This window comes from Drosophila erecta, unplaced genomic scaffold (genome assembly GCF_003286155.1).
Source record: "Drosophila erecta strain 14021-0224.00,06,07 unplaced genomic scaffold, DereRS2 tig00000055-arrow-pilon, whole genome shotgun sequence".
Classification (NCBI taxonomy): Eukaryota; Metazoa; Arthropoda; class Insecta; order Diptera; family Drosophilidae; genus Drosophila; species Drosophila erecta.
The window spans coordinates 15333635-15358835 of NW_020825200.1; the positions used below are offsets into that span (position 1 = coordinate 15333635).

At 40.6% G+C, this 25201-nt stretch overlaps 2 protein-coding genes across 6 annotated transcripts; both read left to right on the plus strand.

The window, feature by feature from the left end:
* Positions 1-30: 30 nt before the first annotated feature.
* Positions 31-24418, plus strand: LOC6541914 (stathmin). Of its 5 annotated transcripts, none has more exons than XM_015158998.2 (7): positions 31-228; positions 931-1016; positions 22132-22301; positions 22367-22552; positions 22620-22766; positions 23103-23258; positions 23379-24418. In XM_015158998.2, exons 2-7 carry the CDS (start codon positions 989-991, stop codon positions 23463-23465), a joined length of 774 nt encoding a protein of 257 aa, XP_015014484.1. In that variant the 5' UTR covers positions 31-228; positions 931-988; the 3' UTR covers positions 23466-24418. The 5 variants fall into 5 exon arrangements, with proteins under 5 accessions (XP_015014484.1, XP_001969981.1, XP_015014483.1 ...); XM_001969945.3 differs by lacking the exons at positions 31-228; positions 931-1016 and adding exons at positions 9441-10009; positions 12930-13013; XM_015158997.2 differs by lacking the exons at positions 31-228; positions 931-1016; positions 23103-23258 and adding exons at positions 9441-10009; positions 12930-13013.
* On the plus strand, positions 18646-21416 carry LOC26526978. The gene has a single exon (XM_015160099.2). The coding sequence runs from the start codon at positions 19001-19003 to the stop codon at positions 20684-20686; it is 1686 nt and encodes a 561-aa protein (XP_015015585.1). The 5' UTR covers positions 18646-19000; the 3' UTR covers positions 20687-21416.
* Positions 24419-25201: the final 783 nt, after the last annotated feature.

The following is a 25201-nucleotide window of genomic DNA, read 5'->3' on the forward strand; positions in this document are numbered from 1 at the left end:
AACCGCGACGCCGCGTCGCTGCTTTCGGCTTCTTCTCTGCTTTCTGTTTCTTCCTTGGTCATTCGCTTAATTTTCGCCGACGCGATCACAACTGTAAAAAACAACTGCCGAAGTTCTCTCAACGTATTTAAACTGTTAACAATTCAAAAGTGTCCAGTGTGTCTTGTTATTTGAATACTATTATTAACTGTGCGTGTGGAAGTTTTTTTATTGGAGAGCAGTCTATAGGTGAGTGGCCTCTGAACCTCGAATGCAATCTGGTTTGATCCAGTGCAAGATCCCTTTTTCCCAACTGCGCAATTGCAGCAACTCGCGCAGATCTCTTTTGTTGCTTTTGCCTTGCGCTTTGTACCTCTTCGGTTTCCCGTAACAAAGTGCAGATCGGTGTGTATGTACGCATTATATGTACATATGTATGTAGATGGTTTGGTGGTACATCGTACATATGACACATATATATACTTAAATGTAATTTGAATGCCCTAACGAAGTTAGAAATGCTGTCAGCGACTATCTAAATTTCTGTTATATGCATATCTATACTCACCTAACGTACTTATGCTCGTATGTACATACATATGTATGTATTTAACGCTTTAGTTGTGGCGAACTGAAATACATATGTATGTACATGTATGAATATGTGTAGGTTCAACGATAATTTTTGATTTGATCATTTAAAATGGGAATCAATTTTTATTAGTCTACACTATATCTACATACATACTTAGTTTTACAAAATTGTGCATAACGCAACTGTTATATTTTCTAACATCCTGTTCATTGTTTGGATTAATAAACTTTATCAGTGTTTGTAGCTTCAATTTAAGGTCTGCTAATTATGAGTTTAGCCCAAGTAATTTGTAGCATTAAACAATTTATTTGTATTTTAAGTTTTTTGTACAGTATTATTTTTCTCTTTATTTGCAGAGCAATAGTTGTGATACCCCATCTATTTTCTGTAACATTTTTAATTTAAAGTTTCAAAATGGTGAACAACACTGTTGATACAGAAGGTAAGTTTTTGCACAAGAAATACACATTTTTCTCTTTATTTTGTTGTGGTCAGCAGTGTTGCTTATATGTGCTTTAATGAAGTGGATTGAACTTTTTCAATATTATTTATTGTTGATTATTAATATCAAATTATTTGTCATATAAAAGTTTTTTTTATATTTTTTTTATTGCACTTGAATCATTTAAATCAAATGAATCATTTTGGCGAGCTTGGTTTTTAAACTTAACTGATTGGGGACTAGAGGTATTCGGTGCAGGAAGCCCGATATTGATTTTTTGCAGAACCATCTCACTGTCTTATTTAGTTCAAATAACAAATATCGTTGCAAAATACAGATACCGAAGTTGGTAGTTAGTCTGCAGCCGGGGAAATGCTGAGACTATGACATGTTCCGGAGCCACATGACTGGAATACATAATGATGTGGACAAGTCGGGAAGTGGAGGAGGGTCTAAAACTCGCACACCATGCTTGTACGTTCCTTCACTGCATTTGTGTTTCTGGTCGAACTTTGTGAACTTTCCCAAGGAGTGACTAAGTTAAAGCCAATCTTGTTTTGTTAAGGTACATCTTCTAACATAACTAATTAATTTTTGAAGATTTTATGCTTGGTACGCTTTTAAAGTATTCGTGCTTTAAATATATATTACAAAGTGAGCTATACCAGCGCCCTTTAAGCGGAATCCATTTGCCTAATCCAAAATAAAATTAATTTAAATACGGAATAAGCTTTCGTTTATCGTTCCCCACGTCCTGATTTCTGATGATGATGACGGCTTTGCCGGAAATGGACCCCGGAATCATTAACCGCATGATTTGCGGTGGCATTTGTGTATTATGGCTTTGTAATTACCAACAGCAATCCCCTTCTGTGGCCAGTAGATGCGGCACTTGGTCCTTTGGCTCTACGACATTTGCCAATAAATTCATAACTAATTTATGGCTGTTGACCGAGTTTCGCAGACGGAATATTTTAACTTCGCTTTGTGCTGTGCTTGTGTTTGGGTTTTTTTTATTTGTTATTTCAATCAAATTGCATTAATTTTTTATTGAAGAGCATAAAGTGAAGCCAAATATATGGACAGTTGATGGCACCTAATGATTTAAAAAGCAATAAATGCCGTGATATTGGATAGTGAGGACTGGGGCATTTGGGTAACTGCATATTTCTCTAATTGCAACTGCCACATGAAACGATTACGCAGCAAATGCACGGTAAGCCACAGAACTTCGTAGTCCTTGCGCAATACTGGGCGATTTACTCCGGAAAAGGTTAATAATGCAACAAATCGTGGCAGCGAACTTTGCCTGCACTCACAGTGCAACTCTAACGCAGGAGACCTACATAAAGGCCGTTAATAAATGTCAGTTGTTGCCACACTCACAGCAAAAAGGCTACAGCAAGGGGAAAATCGTTATCATTATATACAATTTCGAAGGGCGGAAGAGGAAAGGCAGAGGCATACTATGTGCGCGAACACTTTTCGCAAAAGTTTATTGAACCGGAAGTTGAGTGGCGGTTCCGCCTGTGAAATGCGGCAACAATGCGGCGCATCCAGGACAAGGAACCACTCCGGCCAGAGTTCTGTCCCAAGGCTCCGGTCATGTGTCTGCTGCATGTCTGTACCGCAAGCGTGGATCAGGATTTCGCCATGTTAAGTTTAAGTTTTTTCCTCCTCTGGAAATCATATTTCTCTGAAATTTCAAAGTCCAAGTCGAAAAGGGAAGGCGATGGGGCTGCGCCTTAAGGTTATTTTTTTTCCTCGATTCCGCTTACCAATTCTGGCATTACTTATTCATATGACGGCGGAGTCTGTGTCTGTGATTTTGGGGAGTGGAACTTCCTCGGTTGTCACCAGAAGGCCTCGTTTATTGCTTGGTTCTCCACTTCAAGGAGATGTCCTGAGGCCACGTAATTGTTGTTTAAGTGATGCAAATGACAGCTGAAAGCACAGAAGTTTGGAGGGATGGAGCTTGGTAAGTTCTTTATGTACAACAAAAAATTAGGAACGTACCCCTGTAAAGTTTATTAGAAATTTGGTAACAAGTTTGTTGCGCAGATACAATGAAATTTTATTTCAGTTTTTTTTTTAAAGACATTTAATGACGCAGAACGTTTACGTATTCAGTTCAACAATGTACGTGTGTCCAGCCTTTGGCAGCTATAAAAATGCGTATACCATAAAATTGAGAAACGAGCACTTAAGGCATCCCTAAAATCCTTTCGCAATTACTCGGCCACCAAACACCTTTATATACGTTTTTATACCCAGCAGACAGCGTCTAGACTGAACAGGAGCAACCTGCAGGATAATGCTGTTTCTTAAAGCGGGAAAAGTATTTGCTTTTTGAAGATATATCTCATTTGTGCAATGTAAAAGCTTAACTACCTTCAATGTGGAACATAGTCCGTGAATAGGTCGTTAATAGGGGGCGTAAATACTTAATTGGCTAGATCGACTCCACCGGTACTGTCAATCAAGAAGCGTGGAAAATGCCTCATTTTCCCCAACACAAGCTCAATTTTATTCTACGAGCAGCGTCTATGAGGACTAGCTTTTGGCCCGGGAAGACCCGTGGGGCATTGAATTTAATTTGTGAACTCGATTTCGTCTCTGCATTTCATTTCCTACCCACTCCGAAAGTTCAAAAGGCCATGCTACAAGTGGCTTAGGGGAAAGCGACAGGAGCCGACTGCCATTTGGGGTTGAAGGTGAATTGAAGCTGAATTGAAGCTGAATTGAGCACCCCCTCGACTCACTTTCTTTTATCCTTTTCCGCTCGCTCCTTAACTTACGTGTGCAAATGTATTAATAATGATGTGTGTGCATCACGCACGTTGCAGGACGAGTTCCGCGTAAAGCGTCACGTGTGCGAAGGGAATTTCTTGGAGGATTGGTGGGCATATGGTGGTCATTACATTGGGGAACTGGTGGTTGAGTTCTCAGTGCTGTCCATTCGCAATTTAAATTCGAATAGATTCTGCACTAGGAAAAACCAGGAAATACACCCGATTCCTCTTGAATGGTGACTTCTTTCCCATTGGCTTATTTATGTCATGTGCGAAAATTGTAAGCAAATACCTGTTTAACTAGTCAAAAGCAAAAGAATTTGCTGCATACATTTCGACTTGTCACCTTAATCGCTAGACTTAACTAAAACCAAAAACATCAGGTTGCAAAAGTCCATAAGTCAGTAATATATTTCGACTAGTGTATAGTTTGTATTGTGTTTACATTCAAACAGCAAGGCAGTGTTTTAGTGAGCTGCTTCCTGTCGTTTTTGGGGCTTCTGTTGCAACATGTTGGTGGAGCACAACACACTTACAGGTGATTCAACCCCTAAAAGCACAACCAAACATCCCCCATAAAAATTATACACAAGTTCAGCGGCTAAAAAAAAACTAGAAGTTATTCAAGTAATATTTAATGCGGCTTTCGAAAGAATGGGATTGATGTGCGATCAATACTCAAAGGAAGTGCTAAAAAATAAGAAGGAACGATGTTGGCGAGTGGCTCGACTATCTGCTAGTCCTCACTCCCTTAACAACTTTCAAAATATATATTACCTCTTGCCAAGAGGCGCCACCTATTGGATGATATTTTTGACCAGGTTTTTGAAGCCTAAATTCACCAGCGCTTTGTAATCCTATTTGTTGGAGCTCCAGAGCTATACAGACAGACAGATATCATCACCCTCGACACGGTTCTTTAAAGTGCTGCAATTGCCAGACTGCCCACGTTGATGGGTAGCACGTAAATTTCTCCAGTGACATAAGCTGAAATTTTCCAGCATCCGTACACTAACATGCAGTACACACGGGCACCAGGAGGGAAAGAGAAAGGCAGGGGTGTGCACGGATATATTCTGTTGCCCTTTCTACCCATAAAAAGTTATGTGCACATACAAGACTGACTTTAAACAATATCCCCGGCGGTTTAAAACGGGGCTGCACCTCGCAATTTTCACAGGAGATAGGCATTAAAAATATAAAAAAAAAAAAATACCAGAGTGGCAAACAGAAAAGTCGTGGGACGCGGCAGGATATAAAACACATTTGACGCAGTGTGGCCTGTGCCCTAGAATTTGATTTGCTCAGCATCCTCGACGTTAAGCTGTTGCGCCTTAAATCGCCAGCAAATTTATTCGACCTGCTGAAGGTGGAGCATGTAAGGGATAACCCTTCTGGACTCTGAACCCTGATCTGATCCCCTGTGTATTGCTACTGCAAAGTCCTCCTGCCCTGCGTCCTTTGTGCGCATTAAAAAGGGCAGAACATACAAAGGGGGAAACGTTTGATTGTCAAGTGTTGCGCTTGTCATTGTGGGCAAGAAAACGTTTTAACATTATTAAAAAAGGAGAATCGAACATGACAGCAGCAGGTATACATTTAGCTAAGCAGATTTTGATGTGAATTGCACAAAAATAGTTTTAGAAATTAAATTTTTCAAATATATTGAACTTACATGTATCGAAAAATATTAAAGCGTTTTTGCTGTATATTTAATAAAGAGAGTAATGGGTATATGTTAGTCGACTAAAGCGTTTTGTCTTGCTTAAGCTAGACCCGAGAGATTGGACTTTCTGGGTTTATTGGATGGGTGGTATGGTCTCAAAGACATCATCTTCGTTGCGTTTAAACAAGTGATTTAATTTTTCCATGATTTCCGTGACTTAGACTTAAAGTGACTTGCTTGCATCACACGATTACCAAAGCTTGAAATGTTTATAATCGTTGCTTGCCGTCGTCTGGGTCTAGAACTCCTCAAGTGGTTTTCTTTGCTTCCATCAACACCGATTTTACTTGTTCCGGCTTAGACCTTTTATATGCGGGGTGTGGGATTGTCAACGACGTCCTGAAAAAATCAGCAGCCATTGAATCCTTTTGATAGCATCGTACCGAAAGAGTGTGAAATCAACCATCTGGGTGCCGTTGTAAGTAAGTAAGCATTCTTAGGACTTGCAGCAAGGAGTTTTATGAGATGCAGAAGGGAAAATCAATAGCTAGCGACGGAAAAACAGAGTTTGCAGTGACTGCCACACCCAATATCGAATTACTCTATTACCAATAGAGCCCCAAGCACACAAAACCCCCCACAAACACAAAAGGAAATGCCAACGGCCAATGCCGCAGTAGTCGCCTTAAAGCGAACCGAACTTCCGCAAAATATTTTATCCTTTTGATCTCTTCATTATCGGACGCCCCAGCTGGTGTAGCCTTACGCAAAGTTCAAAGTACCGGTGATGACCCGCGATTCATACCCTCGATAAACTGCAATAGTGTCCTACAACGTCGTCCTTGCTCAACTCCTCGTCCCTACAAGCATGTCAAAAAACATACATTGGCTGCATTGTCTGATACCGGCAATTTGGGTTTGCAGTTACAGCCGGAACAGACGCTCGTTTTGAACTTGAAGCCATAACATACACTTGCAAAAATAAAAGCGTTGATAGTTTCTTAAAACAGAAAATGTTACCTTTCTTGTAGACAAAAACAAAGGGTTGGTTGCCCATTAAGTCCCTCTGAAAAAAGCTATGTTTCATAGTGTGTCCGTTCAGGTCTTCAACTACCAGATACTCATTACACAGCTTATACATTGTAAAGTTGTGTATTGTTACTCGACTTTGTTGAATAAAATTGAATAAGATATTGAGTAAAATAAGTTAAACACTTTGTAATGTATGGTCCTTGACTACCACATACCTATTACTCAGCTTATACATTTTAAAGTTGTGTATTGTTAATCTAAATCGTTGTTCTTAGTCAGTGTTGGTGAATAGAAAATTGAAAACCCGTTGTAATGTAAATGTATCCAAGATCTTAGAGAAACACCCGCAGTGGCTAATTAAGTCCTGATCAAACAAAAAAGCCCTCTCAAGCAAAAGCAAATAAAACGCAACTGGCAGAGTAGGTAAGCCCAAAAAGGCTCGAAGTTTGCAATCCAATATAAAGTGGTGAACGGTTGTGATATACATATGCTATATGGTATGTACGAGTATATACTATGTGGTGCCTGTATGGTTAGCTGAGGACTTGTGCCTATAATGTGCCCTAAACATGCAATTGAACTTCAACCGCTGCTGCTCAGCTGTTCATTTTGCACTACCTGTCGCCTACAAGAGGGGGAAATCGATTGGGGGAGGCTAGTTGCACTACTGCCGGGGGTTGTAGCTTTTATTCAGCAACGACAGGCCACGACGAGACTACTAAAACGACGGACTACGAGGCTGGCGACGACGGCGACAGTTGTTATTACAAACATTTTAGTTGCGCCTTTTTGGGTACTGAGGCACCGAGGGGTGTCGTCCACGTGGGTGGGGATGGATGGAGTGCACGAGGGGGCACGATGATGGGGGGTCTGCCGCTGTGAGTCATACATTGGGGCAACAACAAAATAAGTCGTCAGCAGACAACGAATCTATACAAAAATTGTGTGTGTACTTGGACAAAAGTAGGAGAGATTAGCATGTTTCCCCGAAAGCCGTGCTTCTAATTTATTATTTTTATGAATATGAATTATTTATTATTTATTAAAGCTTTTGGCTTAATTTATTTCAGGTGATATTTTTGTTCTGTCTTTCTTAATCGTTTCTTAATCAACTTATAAACTTTAACTTTAAATGCATAGGTGGGTTATGCAATTTCAAAACGCGTCATAAAAATATTATTATATTTTAGCTTACTTCATTTTTTTTTTTTATTATTTTAGCGATTAATAAAAATTTGAAATAAATTTGTATGTTAAATTTAGGATTTCGCCGTTCATACGGACGGACAAAGAGACGGAGAAACGGACAGATCTAGATCGTTTTATTTCAAAACGTAACTAGTCCACATTTAACTTTTGCTGCCTCGCGTTATAAAAATATGTATTAGCATGATTGGTAAACATATAAATTTTAGGAAAACCCCATTTTGTTTTGCCAAGAAAGAAAACCACGGACAGAGTACTTCCCCCTGCACTCTTCCCTTGATCCACATTGTGATTCATCGGCCTTTTGCAGCGTGGTGAGTTCTGCTGGCGCCGTTCTGCCATTTAAGTTGCGGCTCAATGTCCTTGTCAGCTTCATCGTGTCCTGGCTGACCGCATCTGACGCCTTAATAAGCCATGGATATAAAACAAATTGTTGACCTCAATTTAAAATAGAAATTCACACATTTAAGTTTTAGGAAACAGAATGATTAATATAAATAATGCCAAGAATAAACCATATTTCGATTTGGCAACTCCTTTTTTTTTTGGTAACTTGCTTGGCATATATGTGCGTGAAAATAGAACATTTAAAAAAAGTGTAAAATTAAGAATCAAAAAAGCTGCAGAAATCAATGTTCTCCTAAATTTGTAGTTTTTTTCCCACAGTTACGAATTTGTCTCATCTCCAGTTTTGCATTTGAGTCATCGCTGTTTTATTTATTGTTCCTAGACAGTTTTCCTCTTCGTCCTTCCTCTACCGCTTTTCTCCAAATTTCTTCGCCCTCTTATTTTCGACATTTGCAGTGCGGCTAATTGAATTTAACATTGATTGTACGTGAATTTTAGACATCCACAAAGCAAGAAAAGAAATTAAAAATTCGAGCGAATTACAAAAATAATTTAGCGATTTAAATTCAAAATTTGATTAGCTTACTTTGAATATTTTTCAACACTGTCAGAGTTGAAAATCAAAATATTAAGTTTTCTATAAAATCTTTTTTACTTAAACTATTTCCTGACTTTGTAAGGTAATCGCCAAGCTAATATTTAGTACAAAATAAATCTTTCATCTTTAAATAAAATCTTTAACAAAAATTACATTTTTTATTAAAGCCCTAAGTATTTTGTAAGATTTCCAAGTGTGTTTGATGGTTCCGCTGGTGTAGGTGCATATCCGTTTGCTTTGGCTTAAGGTTCCAATGGTTCGGTATACAAAAACCAGCCGGTTTTCCGAATGCATTTATGCGGCTCAGCGCGCCCTTTTCCGCTCTCCCAATCGATTGCTCTCGGTACGAACTGGTGCTCCGCTTTTCGCCACTGCGCAGGCTTGGAACTTCGAAAACGACGATTTCGAAATTTCGAATTTCAAAACCAAGTCCTGTACACAGACGATCCCAACTCCTATTTTCCAATGGGATCCTTATTACTACGTAGACTTTAAGTTGTATTCAAATTTTTGGCAGTGCCAAGTGCATTTCCAGATGCACCCCTACAAAAATTCAAAGCTTTCTGCTCTCTCGTTCTCCTGGCCGCTCTGCGCTCTGCACTCTCTTTGCGCTTGTGAGCTGGGGGTGCTCTTGCCACACCCCCGCCAGCCCCCCACCCAGGGTGGTGTGTCCTGCGTCCTTTTGTGTGTGCACTGTCCTTGCCTTCCGACGGCGACGACGACGACAACGACGCCGACGCCAAAACTCCGAATCCGAATCGGAATCCAATTTCGACGCCACGCTGGCGCCAGCAAAAAGTGGTCGTCAGTCGTTCGCCTGCTGCTGAAAAATTAACTTCGGCATAATTTAGTTGGTCTTTGTCTTTCGCTGTGCTCGTTACGAATCGTCGCCACCTTCTCTCGTTTTCACAGGACACACAGATTTGGGGCCGTGGCAACAATAACAATAACAAAAGGCACACCGTCGCGCAATCAAATACAAATTTCGTAGCACACTTTTCAGCTACACTGCTGCAATACGCATTAATCGAATCAATCAAGTTCAATTCGGCTCAGCAGCAAGTGGTTGCTCTCCCTCTTGCAAAACAACAAACAAAAAAAAAAAACAAAAAAATCGAATCCAATTCGCGGTGCAACAAATTGATTTTTTGGGCTGGCGAGAAAAGCTATAAAGTAAAATAAAACACACCGGCAACAAGCAGACCGACCACACATATCCCAGCAATCTACACTACCAGTTCTATAGTTGTGCGAAAGAAACCAGATACCACGATGCTGATTGGATTAGTACGCGACTCGGTGATGCAGTGCTTCTGCCACACGTGCCGAGCACCTGGAATTCTGCCAGCGGGTAAGGATCATCTGGAACTGCGCATTCGAGTCCTGGTAACTGTTTGACCCAACGCAATCCGTCTAACCGGATACTTTTGATCATCCGCAGTCTGAGCGCAAGTCCGTCCGTAAAATTCGCAATGGGCCAGGCCCCCTAAAAATAGACAATATGTATGTACATCAATCTGCATGTCAGCCAATGTGGTTGCACTGAAAGAAATAGACTCGACCTTAAGTTGAAAACATGAATAATTCCTTTCAGGATAATAGAATTACATTATAGACATCTATAGACATTATAGACATTATAGACACCTTTTCTGTTCCTTAATTTATAAACTGATTTTGCCATGGATTTGCTATTACGCCAGAGATCTTTTGATAATCAGTTGTGTAATACACGAAGCGGTAGAAAAATCTTGCTGTAGCATGGGAAAGCGGCACGGAAACGGAAAATAATATACAAAACCCCAAGGTAGGGGTAAGGCACTAAGGAGTTTTTCGTTTGAGGCGCCAGTCAGCCGGCAGCGGTGAGTCACCGTCGGTTGTGGAGCTGGGTTTTAATTTGGGCAACACAACATGGCAGCCAAGGACCTTGCAGGCTCATTTCAGTGCATTCGAATGTCTAGATTGCACACTTAGTTCGGTTATGTGCTGATTTATACATGTTATTTTTATTTTTATTCTATTGGGATATTAAATCGCAGTAATCACCGCAAACAATGGCAAACACTCACACACATTAGGCAAAGTGATTGCGCAATATTCACACGGACCAACGAACACAAGGGAAATGACGACAAAGGACGGCGTATATTGATTTATTGACAGCGCCGGGTCGGCTCTTATATAAAAAAACAATGAAAATGGCCATGTATAGAGCAGCGATGTCTGACGACATGCGAAATTGCCTATTTCGATGGTGGAATGGGGCTCCGCCTTATAGAGAAGGACCAGGACCTCTGAGGTGCTTGCCACAATGCATAACTTCTGGTTGTCATTGTAGACGTGACGATTGAGATGTTAACTTTATGAGCTGGATTCATTTGAAATTGAACAATGTGGCATTTAGGAAGGGATGTGCACATAATTGAAATTTCCTAAGCCTATAATATACCTGTATATTGATTGTTTCAAAAGAGATTCTCTGGCAGCAAATTGATAAATCAAGAAATCTATTGACTACCTGGATGCTTTTCAAACCTAATCCATCACAATGCTCAGCATGGCAAACTTCATTAGAGAAATGAATAAACCGAGAAGCAATTAGATAAATTACAATCGCCCAACACGCAAAGCACGCCAGTAGTTGCATTAATGCCATTTAGGGCTTTTGAGTTTAAGGGAACAGCTGCACAGCTTCTTCCTTTGGGGCATAAATCAGTTTAAACCACATTGCAACACACAAAGACGCAGAGCCAACGGCCATCTCCATAATTTGAGGTCGGTTAGGAAATTAATTTGGTTAAGTCACATTCAAATCTTCTCGACAGGATGAAGCTAGTAACTGGATGATGCATTTTGAAGTGCATTGCATAGCAAGGGAATTTGAAGGTGCATCTCATTAACGAAATGTCCTTGAGGCAACCAGAAGCAAAATTGAGGTACGGACACGCGACTACCAACACTTAGGCTAAATAGGCATGTATATTCCAGATCAGAATCAGTAGTTTGAATTAGGCCATTAAAAGCCTTCAATGATTGCAGTGTTTTTGGTTATAATATCGACAGGTCATCAACGGTGTCTTTATTGTCACTTTACCTCTTAAAGAACTTTAAACGCCAATTAATTAACTTCTTTCTACTTCCCTGAGTCTATAGTTGTAACTAACTTTGTTTAATTAAATCACGTACAGTTGTGCGGCTTCCATTAACTCGATTGTTTCCTTTACGCTTTAGTTTCTCTCACTCTTCTTATCAGCTCATATAACTGAGTTTTTTGTTTCCGCATTTTACCCGAGGCTTAAAGCAACTTTTTAACTCGATTTACGAGATATACGAGTATATCTTATCACTACATGTTCAACTCTGACACGTACCAGGCGCATTTTTCTATATTATTCAAGCAGGAGGCTCCTCAGTTTCCTTTGTTTCCCCACCCTCTTCTTTTGCATGCGGCTCACGTAACAGACGCATACATAACATTACTTAATTTTCATTCCTTTGGTGGGTTTTCCACGCTTTCCGGTTCAGCTGTTTCGCAAACGTCGCCAACTGAAAAAATTAATGAAGTTGCATATTTAGGCGAGTTTCTCCTTTCCCTGGTAGCATTCATGCAGATGCCAATAAATTGGATCACGCTTTCATTTTCCGATATCGTCAGCTTAATTCAACACTTCGTTACTATATTATATCCAAGTATTATATCTATCAGATACTCAGTTGTCTAGACTTTATTAACTCCACACAAGATCTTCTTTTTTGCATTTCTTTTTGCCTGTCAAAATTTGCAACTGCATTTTTTCTGTTTTCCGTGGGCAAAGATCCCTCCGCTGTATATGCTATGCGGAAAGGACACTCCTGCCCATTAAATTCGCGCCCACTTGGGCAGGATTCTAGTGGGCTGGTGTTGAATAATTCATGGCTGCATTCCCATTACGACAATCCAAACCCTCTGCCGGCAATCAAACACTTCAACAACGACACTGACATTCGCCCATTTAGCTCGTTCTTTTTCTCCTGACACACGTTTTAAAATTGTGAAGCTTATTTATTTACTAGAAATTATTATAAAAAAAAAGTAGTCGACTTCAGAGGTCGGTAATCCGACTGCAGTGCAATTGCTCCAAAAATAAACTACTGAGATTTTCATAAGTAAAAGCGGTCAAACAGTTACCAACAAGTATTTCACAACAAGTATAAGTTAATGGCATTCTAATGAGTTGAAATATATTTTCTAAATCCAAAATGCGGCACTTATCTTTGGAACATGTAAATAGTGTCAAGAAGATCTGCGCCAATCAAGAAAAATAATAAGATTCGCTCCAAGCAGCCGCGTCTCAGCAAGAAAGTTAAATTTATTAGTAAGTATACAAATGTATTATAATGAATGTATTATAAATAAAACACTTTACTGTAACCTGCACAATTATATATTTAATAGGCCTTAATGAAAATGCTTTAAAATTTAATTTAAGCACTTCCACGTGATTGGATTGAGCACTTAAGTTTTTAATTATGTTAAATTTATTGTCCAGCAATGCATGAATCAGATAAAATGCATAAAAAAAAGCATGGAAGTGAAAATGGGTGGAATGAATGTGTGGAAGTGCAAACCATATATGGTTTTTATAAAAACTCAATTTCAGCAAGCAAACCGCATAATTCAAGAGGCGGAAAATGGGTAAAAACGGGACATGCGCTGATAGTAAAACGCAGTGAAAATGACATCCACAAATGTCTCGAGCAGAGTGGGGAAGCTGCGGGAAATGAGAGCTGCATGGGATTGGAGAAGGTTTGACCTCAAAATGGGCGACATGGGAAATCCTTGTGCAGTGAAAAGGGTGCAGCTGGGGCATTGAGGACAAATGGTTATCTCGTTCAGTTTTCTACATTCGCTTAAAACATTTTACTGCAGCGCTCCACAATTTATGAATTGCATAAGAGCAAAGTGAACAGGGCCGTCTTCTTGGTTACATTTTCCTCTCGATGTGTTTTTATGAAACCCACTGAGTCAGTACTCCAAATCGCCGTATCGTTGTGCTTTTAGCCACATTCCAGTGTGAATGTTCAGGGCCCAAAGGGAACCAGAAATATTCGAATGAAGCAGAGGCAAAACTGGCTTGACATCTGCTGTCATGGATTTATGCCTATTCTATGTTATGTGTTGCTGGCAAATATTTTCATTGCTGTCCTGAGAAGAGACAACAGTGGTCTTCTCCCTCAAAATTGTTATTTATGCGTTACAGGCGTGGTGAGCCTTACTAAAATGCGGAATGGTATCCTCATAAAAATGCATCAGAAAACGTCTTTTTTGTGGTGTGACGGAGTGCAAGCCTTCAGAATTCTCCTTAAGAATTCCATTTTTGAAGGGTGTTGAGTGCTATGTTTTAAAATATTTATCTGCTGCTAAACTTTGGTATCCATTGGTATAAATCAATCAAATACCGAAAGGATACTCAAAGCTCTTCAATCAGAGAACCGCATTTAATTAGATTGAAGTTCGTCATGGAAAGTTCTTCGTTCGCCTTCTAATTGCGGCGCCACATTGACGACTGTTTTCGGTATCTGGTTCCGTAGGTTCGGTTTTAATTACAGCCGGCCATCCAACACAACCACGCACACTACGATACTCGTATGCTGACGTATCCGGCGTGGCAGAAGGACTCTTACCACACCTGCATGTTGGCGACTAATAAAGTAAACGGCAACCGGCCATAAAACAATCTTGGCAAACAATACACCATCGCCATCGTCACGGGGGTTGAGCCGCCACAACCACAAAGGCAAAAACTACGATGGCGACCAACTAATTTAAACGCTCATAAAACCGAACTACGAGACACGTATCCTTGTATGGCGACTTAGTGGAGAAAATTGGATGCCCCTGTTCTGAGTCATGGCTAAGAGGGAATGGTAGTTGCGACACACAGCATCGTGCTGTCATTAAAGCTAAAAGTTAGTGCAAGGGAACTTTAATTGTGAAACTTGCAAACATAAATGTGGAACAGGTTGACCCCGGATCCGCTTGCTTCTTATTACAAAAAGGGATTATGGAGAATGTCAAAGAAGTCCCAATAAAGACAAGCGTAGCCAACTTCCTCTTTCTTCCAATATTTGCAATATCAAAACCATATTTATACTGCGGCATTGTGCAGAGCAAATGTTACCACAGGAACGGGTATCAGATAGTCGAGTCACTTTTTTCTGCAAATGCTCTCAATTTGATACAAGAAGCGAATACCTTTTAAGCCAAGCGTTGGAGTACAACACATAATTTTAGAAGCAACAGTTGTTCGCAATTACCTGTAATTCTGCATTTTCCTTGCTTCCTTCCCCTTCATCTCTAAATCCGGCGACGCCTTTCGTGGAAATTAGGCTTTCATTGTCCGGACTCAAGTAAATGCCTTCAATGCAAACACTATTTACTCTTGTTTTAAGCGACTCTTGGCATCTCGGTATGGTAGTAGTTTTCACTCCTTCTGTTTCCCGTTTTTTCGAGGGAACAATGGCTACTTAGACGGGGCTTTTATGTCGTTTCCTTCATTAAGCGCACATAAGTATGCTTAAGTTTTTCCTTCTTTGGATTGCCTTTCCTCTGTTCTTCTTTCTCGCTGTTTTCCCACACACACACATGCACATCTGGGATGAGACGAGTGCTCCCAGTTTTTGACCACAATCTATCAGAATGTCATGGAACCAATCAAGAGAATCATATTTAGAAAACACCAGGAAAAGTTGGTATTCCAACTTGAAATCGTCTTACATTAAAATGCGTGGCGCTATAGAGCACCTAACATTTGACGCATACCAACAGGACCCTTCATTCTCGCAATCAGTGCGAAGAAAACCAAAAACGAGCGCAGAAAATAGAGGAAAAATGTACCTACCGCTGGGAAAACTATCGGAAAATCAATAGTGCATTAGCCTTTTCCATACACATTCCCATTTATATACACAGGTAACGGAAAGGTGGTAGTTGTATAGCCATTTAGCCGCATTTCCAAGGTGATAAACTGCAGTGGCCAACAAATGTGTGTTTTTTGTTGCCCGACTGACTTTGTATTATTTCCTACTCTTTTTTTTTTGCAAATAACACGTCACTGCGTCTTTTTCAATTGCAGAAGAAGGGAACTATATAAGATGTAGACATACATATGTACAGGGTACATAGCGACGCGAATAAGTTTTTTTTACATAATGCAAAAACTTTTAAGTCGGTGTAGTTGCCTTTTTTCGTGTCTTGCCTGTTCCTGTTCCTGGCCAATACTTTAAACCCCAGGGAACCACGGACGGTTCTGCTGAACTACCTAAAACAGCACGTACAGCGGCTTACCACGCTACATGCCACAAAAAGGACCTGCCACATACTAAAGTGTGAAATATTGTGAGCGTTTCGCATATAAAACCCTCACAATATTCCAATATTAACAATCAATCAAATAGGGCTTACAAAATATTAAAAAAAATTACGTTTTTTTTTTCAAAATGTATAGTGCTCGCATTAACTTGTGGCTTCTATTTTACTTGGCAAGTTGCTGTTTTTTCCAGACTTCAATATAAAAATCGTCTTTTAGTCATGCTAGCGACATTTGAGGCAATCAATGCCAGCGAGACTGACTAAAAGTCACGTGCCACAGACGAAAATCAAGGGGCAACATTGTGGCACGTTGTCGAACGTAGTACATGTTATACTCTCTCAAGGAATTTCTCTCTCATTAAGAAAATCATCAGGCGATTTTAAAGTAGTATATTAACAATCTAAAGAATACGAAGTATATATTTTATCTCTATCTCTTAAGTATGGATATTTTTTGTACCTTATGGATTTACTTGGACATACTCTGTTTAAGGAATTACACCGATGATAGTTGATGTATTGAATGTACGACGTTCAAACTGAAGTTTTTGGGAATTCAAATTTTCAGCTAGCTTTCTCCAGACATGGAAACATGCTCTACTCGTACTGCTTGCGTTTCGATCCCCTGGTGCGATACCAGCAACAGCAGAACTCAAACTCTAATAGAATTTCCGTGCATGCCGCATGCCTCCATCGGAGTGCTGCTTTGGCTGACTCATCAGCTGCTCCTCCCGGCGATATCGTCGTGCTCAGCTGGCAACCGAAAGCAATTAGGGGCCCCTCCAGTGGACTGCTCCATCGACGGGGCCGTCCAAGGACCAAGGCGAGGGGTCCACTTGGCAGTCGTCTGTCGCCGGAAAGTAGCAACAGCAATATGTGTACATCGTTGGGAGCGACAGCCGCCGTTTGTTTTTCGGCTTTGCAGCACAGGCCGAAAACTATGCTACACGACTGAAATAAAAACTGCAAATCCTGCAGGCCAGGTCCAAAGTGTGTGTGTGTGTGTGTGAGTGTGTGTGCGAGTGTAGCCAACATTTTTATGTCGCTTGTGGCCCGTTGCCGGCTTCATCACACTTTTAGTCACTCCCTTCAGTTGGCCACCGAATATCTGCGCGACAACAGCTTTTGCAGAGCAACACAAAAAATTAGATTTTTTATAAAACTATTCGCCGTCCCGTGTATCCGTGTGCATTTTACAATGGTGGCCATTAATTTGCCTTTGAATAGTAAGTAAAATTGTTGGTTTGCTGTGAGAACACGCCTTTTATTGTACAATATTTCATTTACCTAAAACCTTTCACACCCACCTCAACAGAAACCTAAACTTGCGTATAAAATGAAAATATAACTGCTTGACTTTAACTGGTTTGACTAAATTGGGAAATGGGGGAAAACTCTTTAGTGTGCGCTCTCCAAGCAATCCTGCTGACTCATGCGAACAATTTAATTAAATGCAAATTAAAATGCTTTTAGGGATATTAAGAAAAGGCGACGACACAAAGTTCTTAAGGGCCTGTGAAATTTTCGTCCTCTTAGTTTTCAGCACATTTTCCATTTTCATTGCTCTGCATATTTCGGCTGTGTGCCATAATTATTAAAGTGCTATTTCCTTTTGCCATTACACTGAGAACATCAAGAGTTTCGCATTCCAGTTCAAGTGAGATTCACTTTTATTAATCCTACAGCTATTGGGCCCAAACATTTTTGCTTTCAGTGAACTCCTGCACTATTGTTTGTGAGTAAAATCACTGATTTACATAACTATATTGTCCAGGGATCGGAAACAATGTTTTCGAAGGACCGCCAGAGTTGGTAGAAATTCAATTTAACCAGCCCATGAACACACGCCATGAATTCTATTGAAATGGGTCTCGAATTTTAATTAAAATCGTGAAATGTCAGCGGCGCTTTTTACTATATTAATTTGGAAGACCCTTCTGTAAACTACATAAAATTCAAAATACACGAGGTGCACCACCTATTCGCTTTCTCTTTCGCGTAATTTGCAAAAATGTAATTGAGGCCAACATTGCGTGGCATGGTACATATGCTTGTGTTTGTGGATGCATTTTACGGTGCTTTTCATTATAATAATGATGCTTATTATTTTAATGAAGGCTTTTAGTTTCACCTAAAGAGTTGGAATGCCTGAGTAGAGTGGAACGGAAATTCATATTCAAAATATGGCAGTCTACAGTCCTCAGCACATAAAATGCATTACTTCACAAACAGTAATGACTCAGTAAGTTTACTTAGGAAAACCTAATGCATACGTATACAACACAAGTTCCATGTATAAACAAGCCATGCGTATGTTCTATTCAAGTTGTTCCAACTTTGAGACACCCATTACTCGACTTCCTCTTAAAAAAGTGGCAACATATCTTAAAACTCAAGGAAATTTGATATGCAGGGACTTGCAACTTATTGACAACGTATAAAAATACAAATGCGAACATTTTAAGTAGCATTTAAAATAAAAAAAAAAGGTTTAAGGTCGAAACTGTGATCAAAATCACTCTATTTTGATGACTTAACGAAGCTTTGCAAAGTACATGTTATTACACAAAGAAATATCTTCAGGAAAAAAAAATTGCCGGGCACGTGTTCCCGTATTTTCGGGATTTTTCGGGAGTGCTAATAGAATCAAGTTGGCAGCGCCTTTGAGAGTTTAGCTTTCAATCTAATTTTTCGCTTCGATTTTCTACAGTAGGTCAGTCAAATAATTGTTCTTGGCGAGTAAAGGCGATTTGTTTAAAGTGAAAAAGTAAGTTCTTGAGACGAATAAAGCAAAGGCAAGGCCGCTCACTTTCCCAATTCTAAATAGGCGGCTCTAATATCATAAACAAAATTAAGCAACTTCTGCGTTTTTTGTTCGCCAACGTTTATCTGCGCTAAATTGGCCATCGACGAGGTTACTATTACACAGTAATAGTGCACCAATCCCGAAGCCTACTTTCCATCGAATCAGCCAGAATCTCCTCAAGCATCATGGCCGATCGGATGCGCTATCCGCCGGAGCGCCACTATGGCTTCCGCTGCAGGAACTGCTCGAAATCCGAATTCCTGGGTCGCCGCTATAGCTGCTGGTTCTGCACCGACTACAATTTGTGCGGCGAGTGCTTCGATGCCAACCGGCTGCCGGAGGCGCCTCAGCACCTGTACTACCATCCGCTGACGGTGTACTATGCCTACGCCGAGTACCAGCTGTACTTCGGCGGCGAGCCATTCCAAGGCGACCACTTAGTGGCCCAGAGCTATAAGTGTGCCCTGTGCGATGAGCGCGGCCTGTCTACCGCCAATCTGTACAAGCACCTGCTGCAGTCGCATTCCACCCACTGTGACCACAAGGCCTACCTGACTTTGGTCAATGCTCTCTATCTGGCGGACAGCGCCATGGGGCAATCGACGTCGCAGGCTTCTGGCCGCACGCTCCCGGTACGAGCACCCAATTCAGCAAGCGCTCGTCCGCTACCAGGTGGCAGCACGCGTAACGAACAGCGGCCCCAGCAGCTCTTTGAGGCCGCCTTCAACCTGGCCCTAATGGTTTTGCAGCTGGACACTATAGATTCAACTGCCGCCGACTTCCCCGAACGCTGCCATGAGATACTGCAGCAGTCCGAAGCTCTGATTGTCCAGCACAGCAACTCCAGAATGCCGGAAATGGGGGCGATTGAGTCGTACGTTCGCGTCATCGAAGATCAGGTGGTGGCTAGCATGGCCGTTCGCCGGCAGCGTCTGGGCGGTCCTGGTTCCAGTACAGCGTCAGCTATTGGGATGAGTGCTGGCGCGCCCGCATTGGTTAACCGGCAGACGGGAACGGTACGCAGACAGACTGCTAGGCGTACCGGCGAACCCATCGGGATGGCCCTCCAAGCGGCGGTGGCTTCGTCTTCTTCAAGCGCAAGGACGGGATCAGTGGTAGCCAAGCATCGACCGGTCCCGACGCAATCTAAGGCGCAAGGAACTCAGCCTGCCAAGAAGCTTTCAACAGTCATTGCTTCGCCGCTCAAGGATAAGCGCTTTCTATGCTCGAAATTAGTTTGGGATGAGAAAGCTAATGGCAAAAAGTGGGAAACCAAGTTGCTCAAAGTCAGTTTTATCGAGGCCATATTCTGCTCGATGCTGGCAGACGAAGAGCTAGCCCAGCTGCCATGTGGTCTGCCCTGGACTGGGAATTTCTTGTCGGCCACACAAGAGATGTCCCATGCAGTCAAGCCGTCAGGCAATTTCAAACCGAATGGGGAAGTATTGCTGTATCCGGTACAACCCGTGGAATTGATGGCAAACTTCTACAAGGGTCTTGCTGAGTACAAAACTTGGATGAGCTACCCGGCCGAAATGACAGCCGACAGCAAGGCAATCGAAGGGTCAGTCGAACCAACCGGCTCGCCTTTTTTCGCAAGTTTTAACGATATTCCCTCAGCTGATTCCGGCTCGGATGATTTGGAAAGTGGTAATAGTAATCAGTCTGGGAATGAAGCGGTGGATGCGACTGGCGCACCAGAGGAAAAGGCCAGCGAATTGCCTGCCGAAGAAAACGGATTGGAGGAGGAGGAGGAAAGCTGCGAGGATGAAAACGGTGATGAGGGCGACGAAGCTTCGGGTTCCGACTTCTCAGAGTCTGGAGTTTCTCAAATCATCGGCTTCATAGATATGGTCATGCAGGACGAATAGAAAGACATCCAGCCATCATATGTAGAAAATATGTCTCGGTATTTTCACAATTACATATGTTGTATTGTTGAATAAACAGGTGTGCCTATGACCAAAAAAAATCTTACTTTCTCTGGCTTTGCAAAGTAATAGGAAGGTTTTCTCGTTTTTCTCGTTCTCGGTTTTCGCTGGCTAGTTAAAGCAGTTCCACAAAATCTTATTTGTACATCTAGTAGGCAGCACTTTTCCATTTTGTTCCGGGCTAGACTGGATTGTATTTGTTATTGAAAACCATTTCTCCGACATCTGAGTATTAAGCTGAAAAAAATATAAATAAAGCATTATAAGCCCAGCTACGACGCCAAATTGAACTTCGATCAGCCGACATCTGAGATATCATTTGCAATGGGCTCCAATTTCTCCGCAATACTCACCAAGTGCATGGGTTGTCAGCAATGTCGCCCTGACTTCGAGCGGCGGTACGAGTGCAGTGACTGCGGGTCAAAGGTCGTGTACTGCGGCAACTGTTTTGATGAGGGCCGTCTTCAGCTCACGCTAACGCACAAGGACGACCACACCATTAAGGTCATCTACCATCGGTCCTTCCTCGAAAAATTCTTCAACGCCGAGGAGCTGCTAAACGGCGACAAAGCTTCGAAATGCTATAACTGCACCTTCTGCAGGAAGAAGGGCTTTCTCGCCGAGGAGCTGCAGTTACACCTGTCTGAGATGCACTTGAACCCCGCGGATGCGGCTGCGTTGGTGAACCTGCTGGAGGAGAAGGCTAAGAATGATCTAGAGAACAGATTTGGTGAGGAACGACACCATGCTAAACCATGTTCACACATATAGGTAAACAATCTTTACGCACTCATTGTGATTGCCTGAAAGCCTGTGTCACCATTGACAACACTCCATAATAATAGCAAAATGTGTGTCAACAATGATATGGATACATATAAAAGGTGTCCACTGGCGGCTGCCGTGGCAACATCTCCAGTTGTCGTTATCTCCAAGAATAGTATATACATAGTTTGGTTTTGACAAATCATTTTCCACTTCATTAGATGTCCTACCCTTGTCCTGCATCCCAGTTGATGGATCTCTTTCTTGTTTGTTCATTTGTATGTGATTTTTTCTACAAATTACTGTAGATGTGTTACAAGATATTGAACAGACAAACATTTATGTTGATTCTGATAAGCGATATTGAGGCGATGATTTTTCGATGCAACACTAAATCCTTATTCTCTCTAGCGTTTGGTAATAACTTACTGGTTAAAAGAACAAAAGAAAGTTAAGTTTTTAGGGGGAGGAAGTGTAAAAGTGACGTCATGTTGTTTTGATGGGGAAAAGCCAATTGGAGGGTTGAACGAGGTTCACCCTCAACCACAACTATTCGATGCACCCCAAGTGCACAAATATTGAATTACTCTAAGTCTCCCTTTGCTTTTTTTCGTCCACAGCCACAGAGATTCGCTGCCAGGAGAAGTCCCGCGGGGGACTGAGCTATGAGGTCATCCTGGCCGAGCCGGCACCCAATGTAGCCGTTCCCAAACGGCCGGTCACCCCCGGCAAGAACGTTAGCGTCGAGGAGATTGAGCAGAAACTTAAGGCGGCCGAGGAACGTCGTATTGTAAGCATATTAAAGACATAACGAAATTTACAAATTTAAAAATACAAAAATGTGTCTCCCCACAGTCTCTAGAAGCCAAGAAGATGGCTGACATCTCCAACAAGCTGGCTAAGGTCGAGGAGGCGACTCGCAAAAAGGATGAGATCACCAATGAGTTCATTACTCAGACCAAGGAGCAGCTGGAGTCGAAAATGGAGCTGCACGTGGAGAAGCGAGAGGCCATCATCAGTGACATGAAGGAGAAGCTAAAGGTTACCTGTTGCATCCCATAGTAAATTCCTAACTAACCATTCCCAACCATTTCGCATTCTTCGAAAGATTCATGCCCAGGAGATCGAAAAGACGCGTGAGACTCTCGAGCAGCAGAAGGCCAACGAGCAGAAGGCAATCGAGGAGAAGTTGAAGATTGCCCAATCTCTTCGTGATGAGAATATCAAGAAAATGTTGAATCGCCTAAAGGAGCATGTGAGTGTGTGAAGCATGGTCAAAAGTTTGCATTAATCATAGTTTAGTATGGTAACATGATTTAATGTATATAATTATTTCAAATTACGTTACTTAGCTTTAAGCAAGTATTTATAATGATGGATCCGTCTACACAATTATTCTATACATTAATTACACTTATTGCTGGAATATGAAATTGAAATGACACATCAATTTGACTGGACTGCAATAATGTAGACTCGTTTTATGCACTTACATACCATTTAGTTAGTCATTGAGTGTACGAACTATAAATAAGTTATCATGCGTTCATATAATTTTGGTTTTTCATTTTTCTTATATCCTCTCATTTAGAACACAATCAAAATTGCCGAAATCAAATCGCAGAACGATCAATTGGAATGTCAAAAGCTCGAGGAGAAAGCGCGCATTTATGAGAACAAATTGTTCGCCGCCGAGCAGAACCGCGAAAAGGAATTGCAAAAAAAAATTGAAAAAGTTCAAAAACTCGTACGTTCCGTTCCCCCAGTAAAAGCGACCATTTGCCTTATTGTTTGAGTAGCACTTGGCAGTAGTTGCACCTCCAGCTGCAAACGAATACTAATCCTTGACTGCTTTCCCTACTTTCAGGAACGCCGTGCTGAGATAGTGCGCCAAAACAAGGCACAGGCCCAGGATTTGGATGGTCAGCAGAGCGCCATTGCCTCATCCGGCTAAGTAGGCCGATCTTGCATCTTGCATCTTGCATCGAGAGCTGTGCTCACCCACTGCAAACAAAAGTCGACTACAAAAAGAACAGCAACACTGCATAATACACCAACACATATTTAAGCAAGAAAACCCTTAAAACTGAAACCGATTTCTCAAAATTTCCAAGTATTATGAAAGCAAACGAAGGGCAAGGGCAAAGTCTCAAGATACCGCTGAGCGAGTTGAGCCGTTTAAGAATAAGACACTTTCTCACGAGCTCTATAATGAAACACTTACACGAATAAGCTACGATAAAGCGAAAAGAAATGAATGCTTACGGCAAATTAATACAAAAAACAATTAGTCAAGGATATCTACATTTAAACTTAAAAGCCCTGGCAGAAAAGCCTATGCAAGTTGAATGCCTGTCATTTAAAATTTAAAATTCTTTTAAAAGTTCACGTTAATTTCAGTTGAAAGTTTAAAACTTTACCCTGAGTTTCAAAAATGTTTTGGATTAGTTTTGAATTCATCATTATCAAAGTCTTAGTCTTAAATGTTCAAGTTTTTTTTATTTAATTGCTGTGGCATCGACTGAGGTATTCTCAAAATATTAATAGCACGCTGTATTTGCATCTATGAAAGGCTATCGCGAGTAAAAATTTGAAAAATGTTTTAAATTAAGTTAATGTATACTTTAGTGTTAATTTTAATTTACTAACTTGCAACAACAAGATACATATACTTGCTGAACATAGTTTACACTAACGAATAATTTGTTTTTATAAGTTTCGCATTTTCTATCTATAAAATAAATGTCTAACAGAAAAAATACATAAGAAATGCTTATACAATTCAATAAAATCAAATACCATGTAAAACACACGAAACGCATTTTTGTTTTATTTACATACAACACAAACACTAAAAACGCTGATATAGACCGTAATATAAATGAAGAGGAACTACATATAATATTATATGGAAATGCATATTTTGTCTAACGTCGGGTTATTTTTAGAAATGGGTTTAAGAAGAGTGAATGTGGGGGTTATAATAAAAAGTATTTAGGGCAAACCAAATGGAATATTTAGGAAAATTTTTTCCAAAACCTGCGAGTTATTCTTAATTTTGCACCAAAGGGCGCTTTAAAGATTAGCTTAAATTTAAATCTTATATCGTTATATATGTACGTGTACTCGTGTAAAACTATGGCTTCTACAAATGAATATCAATAACATAAATCTCTTAATAAAAATGCATTGGCAACGCAACTTACACGCACAGGACACCAAATTACCCAGACACGAAAACTTTCAAGCATACTCAAGAAAAACAAAGAAAATATAAACGTAAAGCATCAATACAATTGATACAAATGCTTTGATATTTACTCAATTTATGATATATTAATGTCTAATCCAATGCAATAATCAACCGAAACATTTTTGAGTATTGAATGGAAAGGGTTACATTTTTGAACGATTGCTTAAAAACTCACTTTCTAGGTTCACGCGTAATTTAAGTTCATTTAAGCCACAAATAACTGACCATATGCGAGCAAAATACTTATAACAATTGTATAATAAAAGTGCATAAAACAAATAAATGAAATATTTATAATTGGTGGACGCTGTTTTTTCTAAATTTGTTTTTTTCCGCTTTGCTGGTTCACTTGGGTCAATTTACTAGAAGTTTTCTGCCTCAAAATAATTATAGTGTACATGTATTTGAGGTTTCGAAAACATTTAACGTCGATTTAA

Coding starts and splice junctions, on each gene's coding strand:
- LOC6541914 (XM_001969945.3), top strand. CDS start 9,931: ATGCTGATTGGATTAGTACGCGACTCGGTGATGCAGTGCTTCTGCCAC. Junction 22,302..22,366: donor CGGCCGAGGAACGTCGTATT/GTAAGCATATTA, acceptor GTCTCCCCACAG/TCTCTAGAAGCCAAGAAGAT. Junction 23,259..23,378: donor TTGAAAAAGTTCAAAAACTC/GTACGTTCCGTT, acceptor CCCTACTTTCAG/GAACGCCGTGCTGAGATAGT.
- LOC26526978 (XM_015160099.2), top strand. CDS start 19,001: ATGGCCGATCGGATGCGCTATCCGCCGGAGCGCCACTATGGCTTCCGC.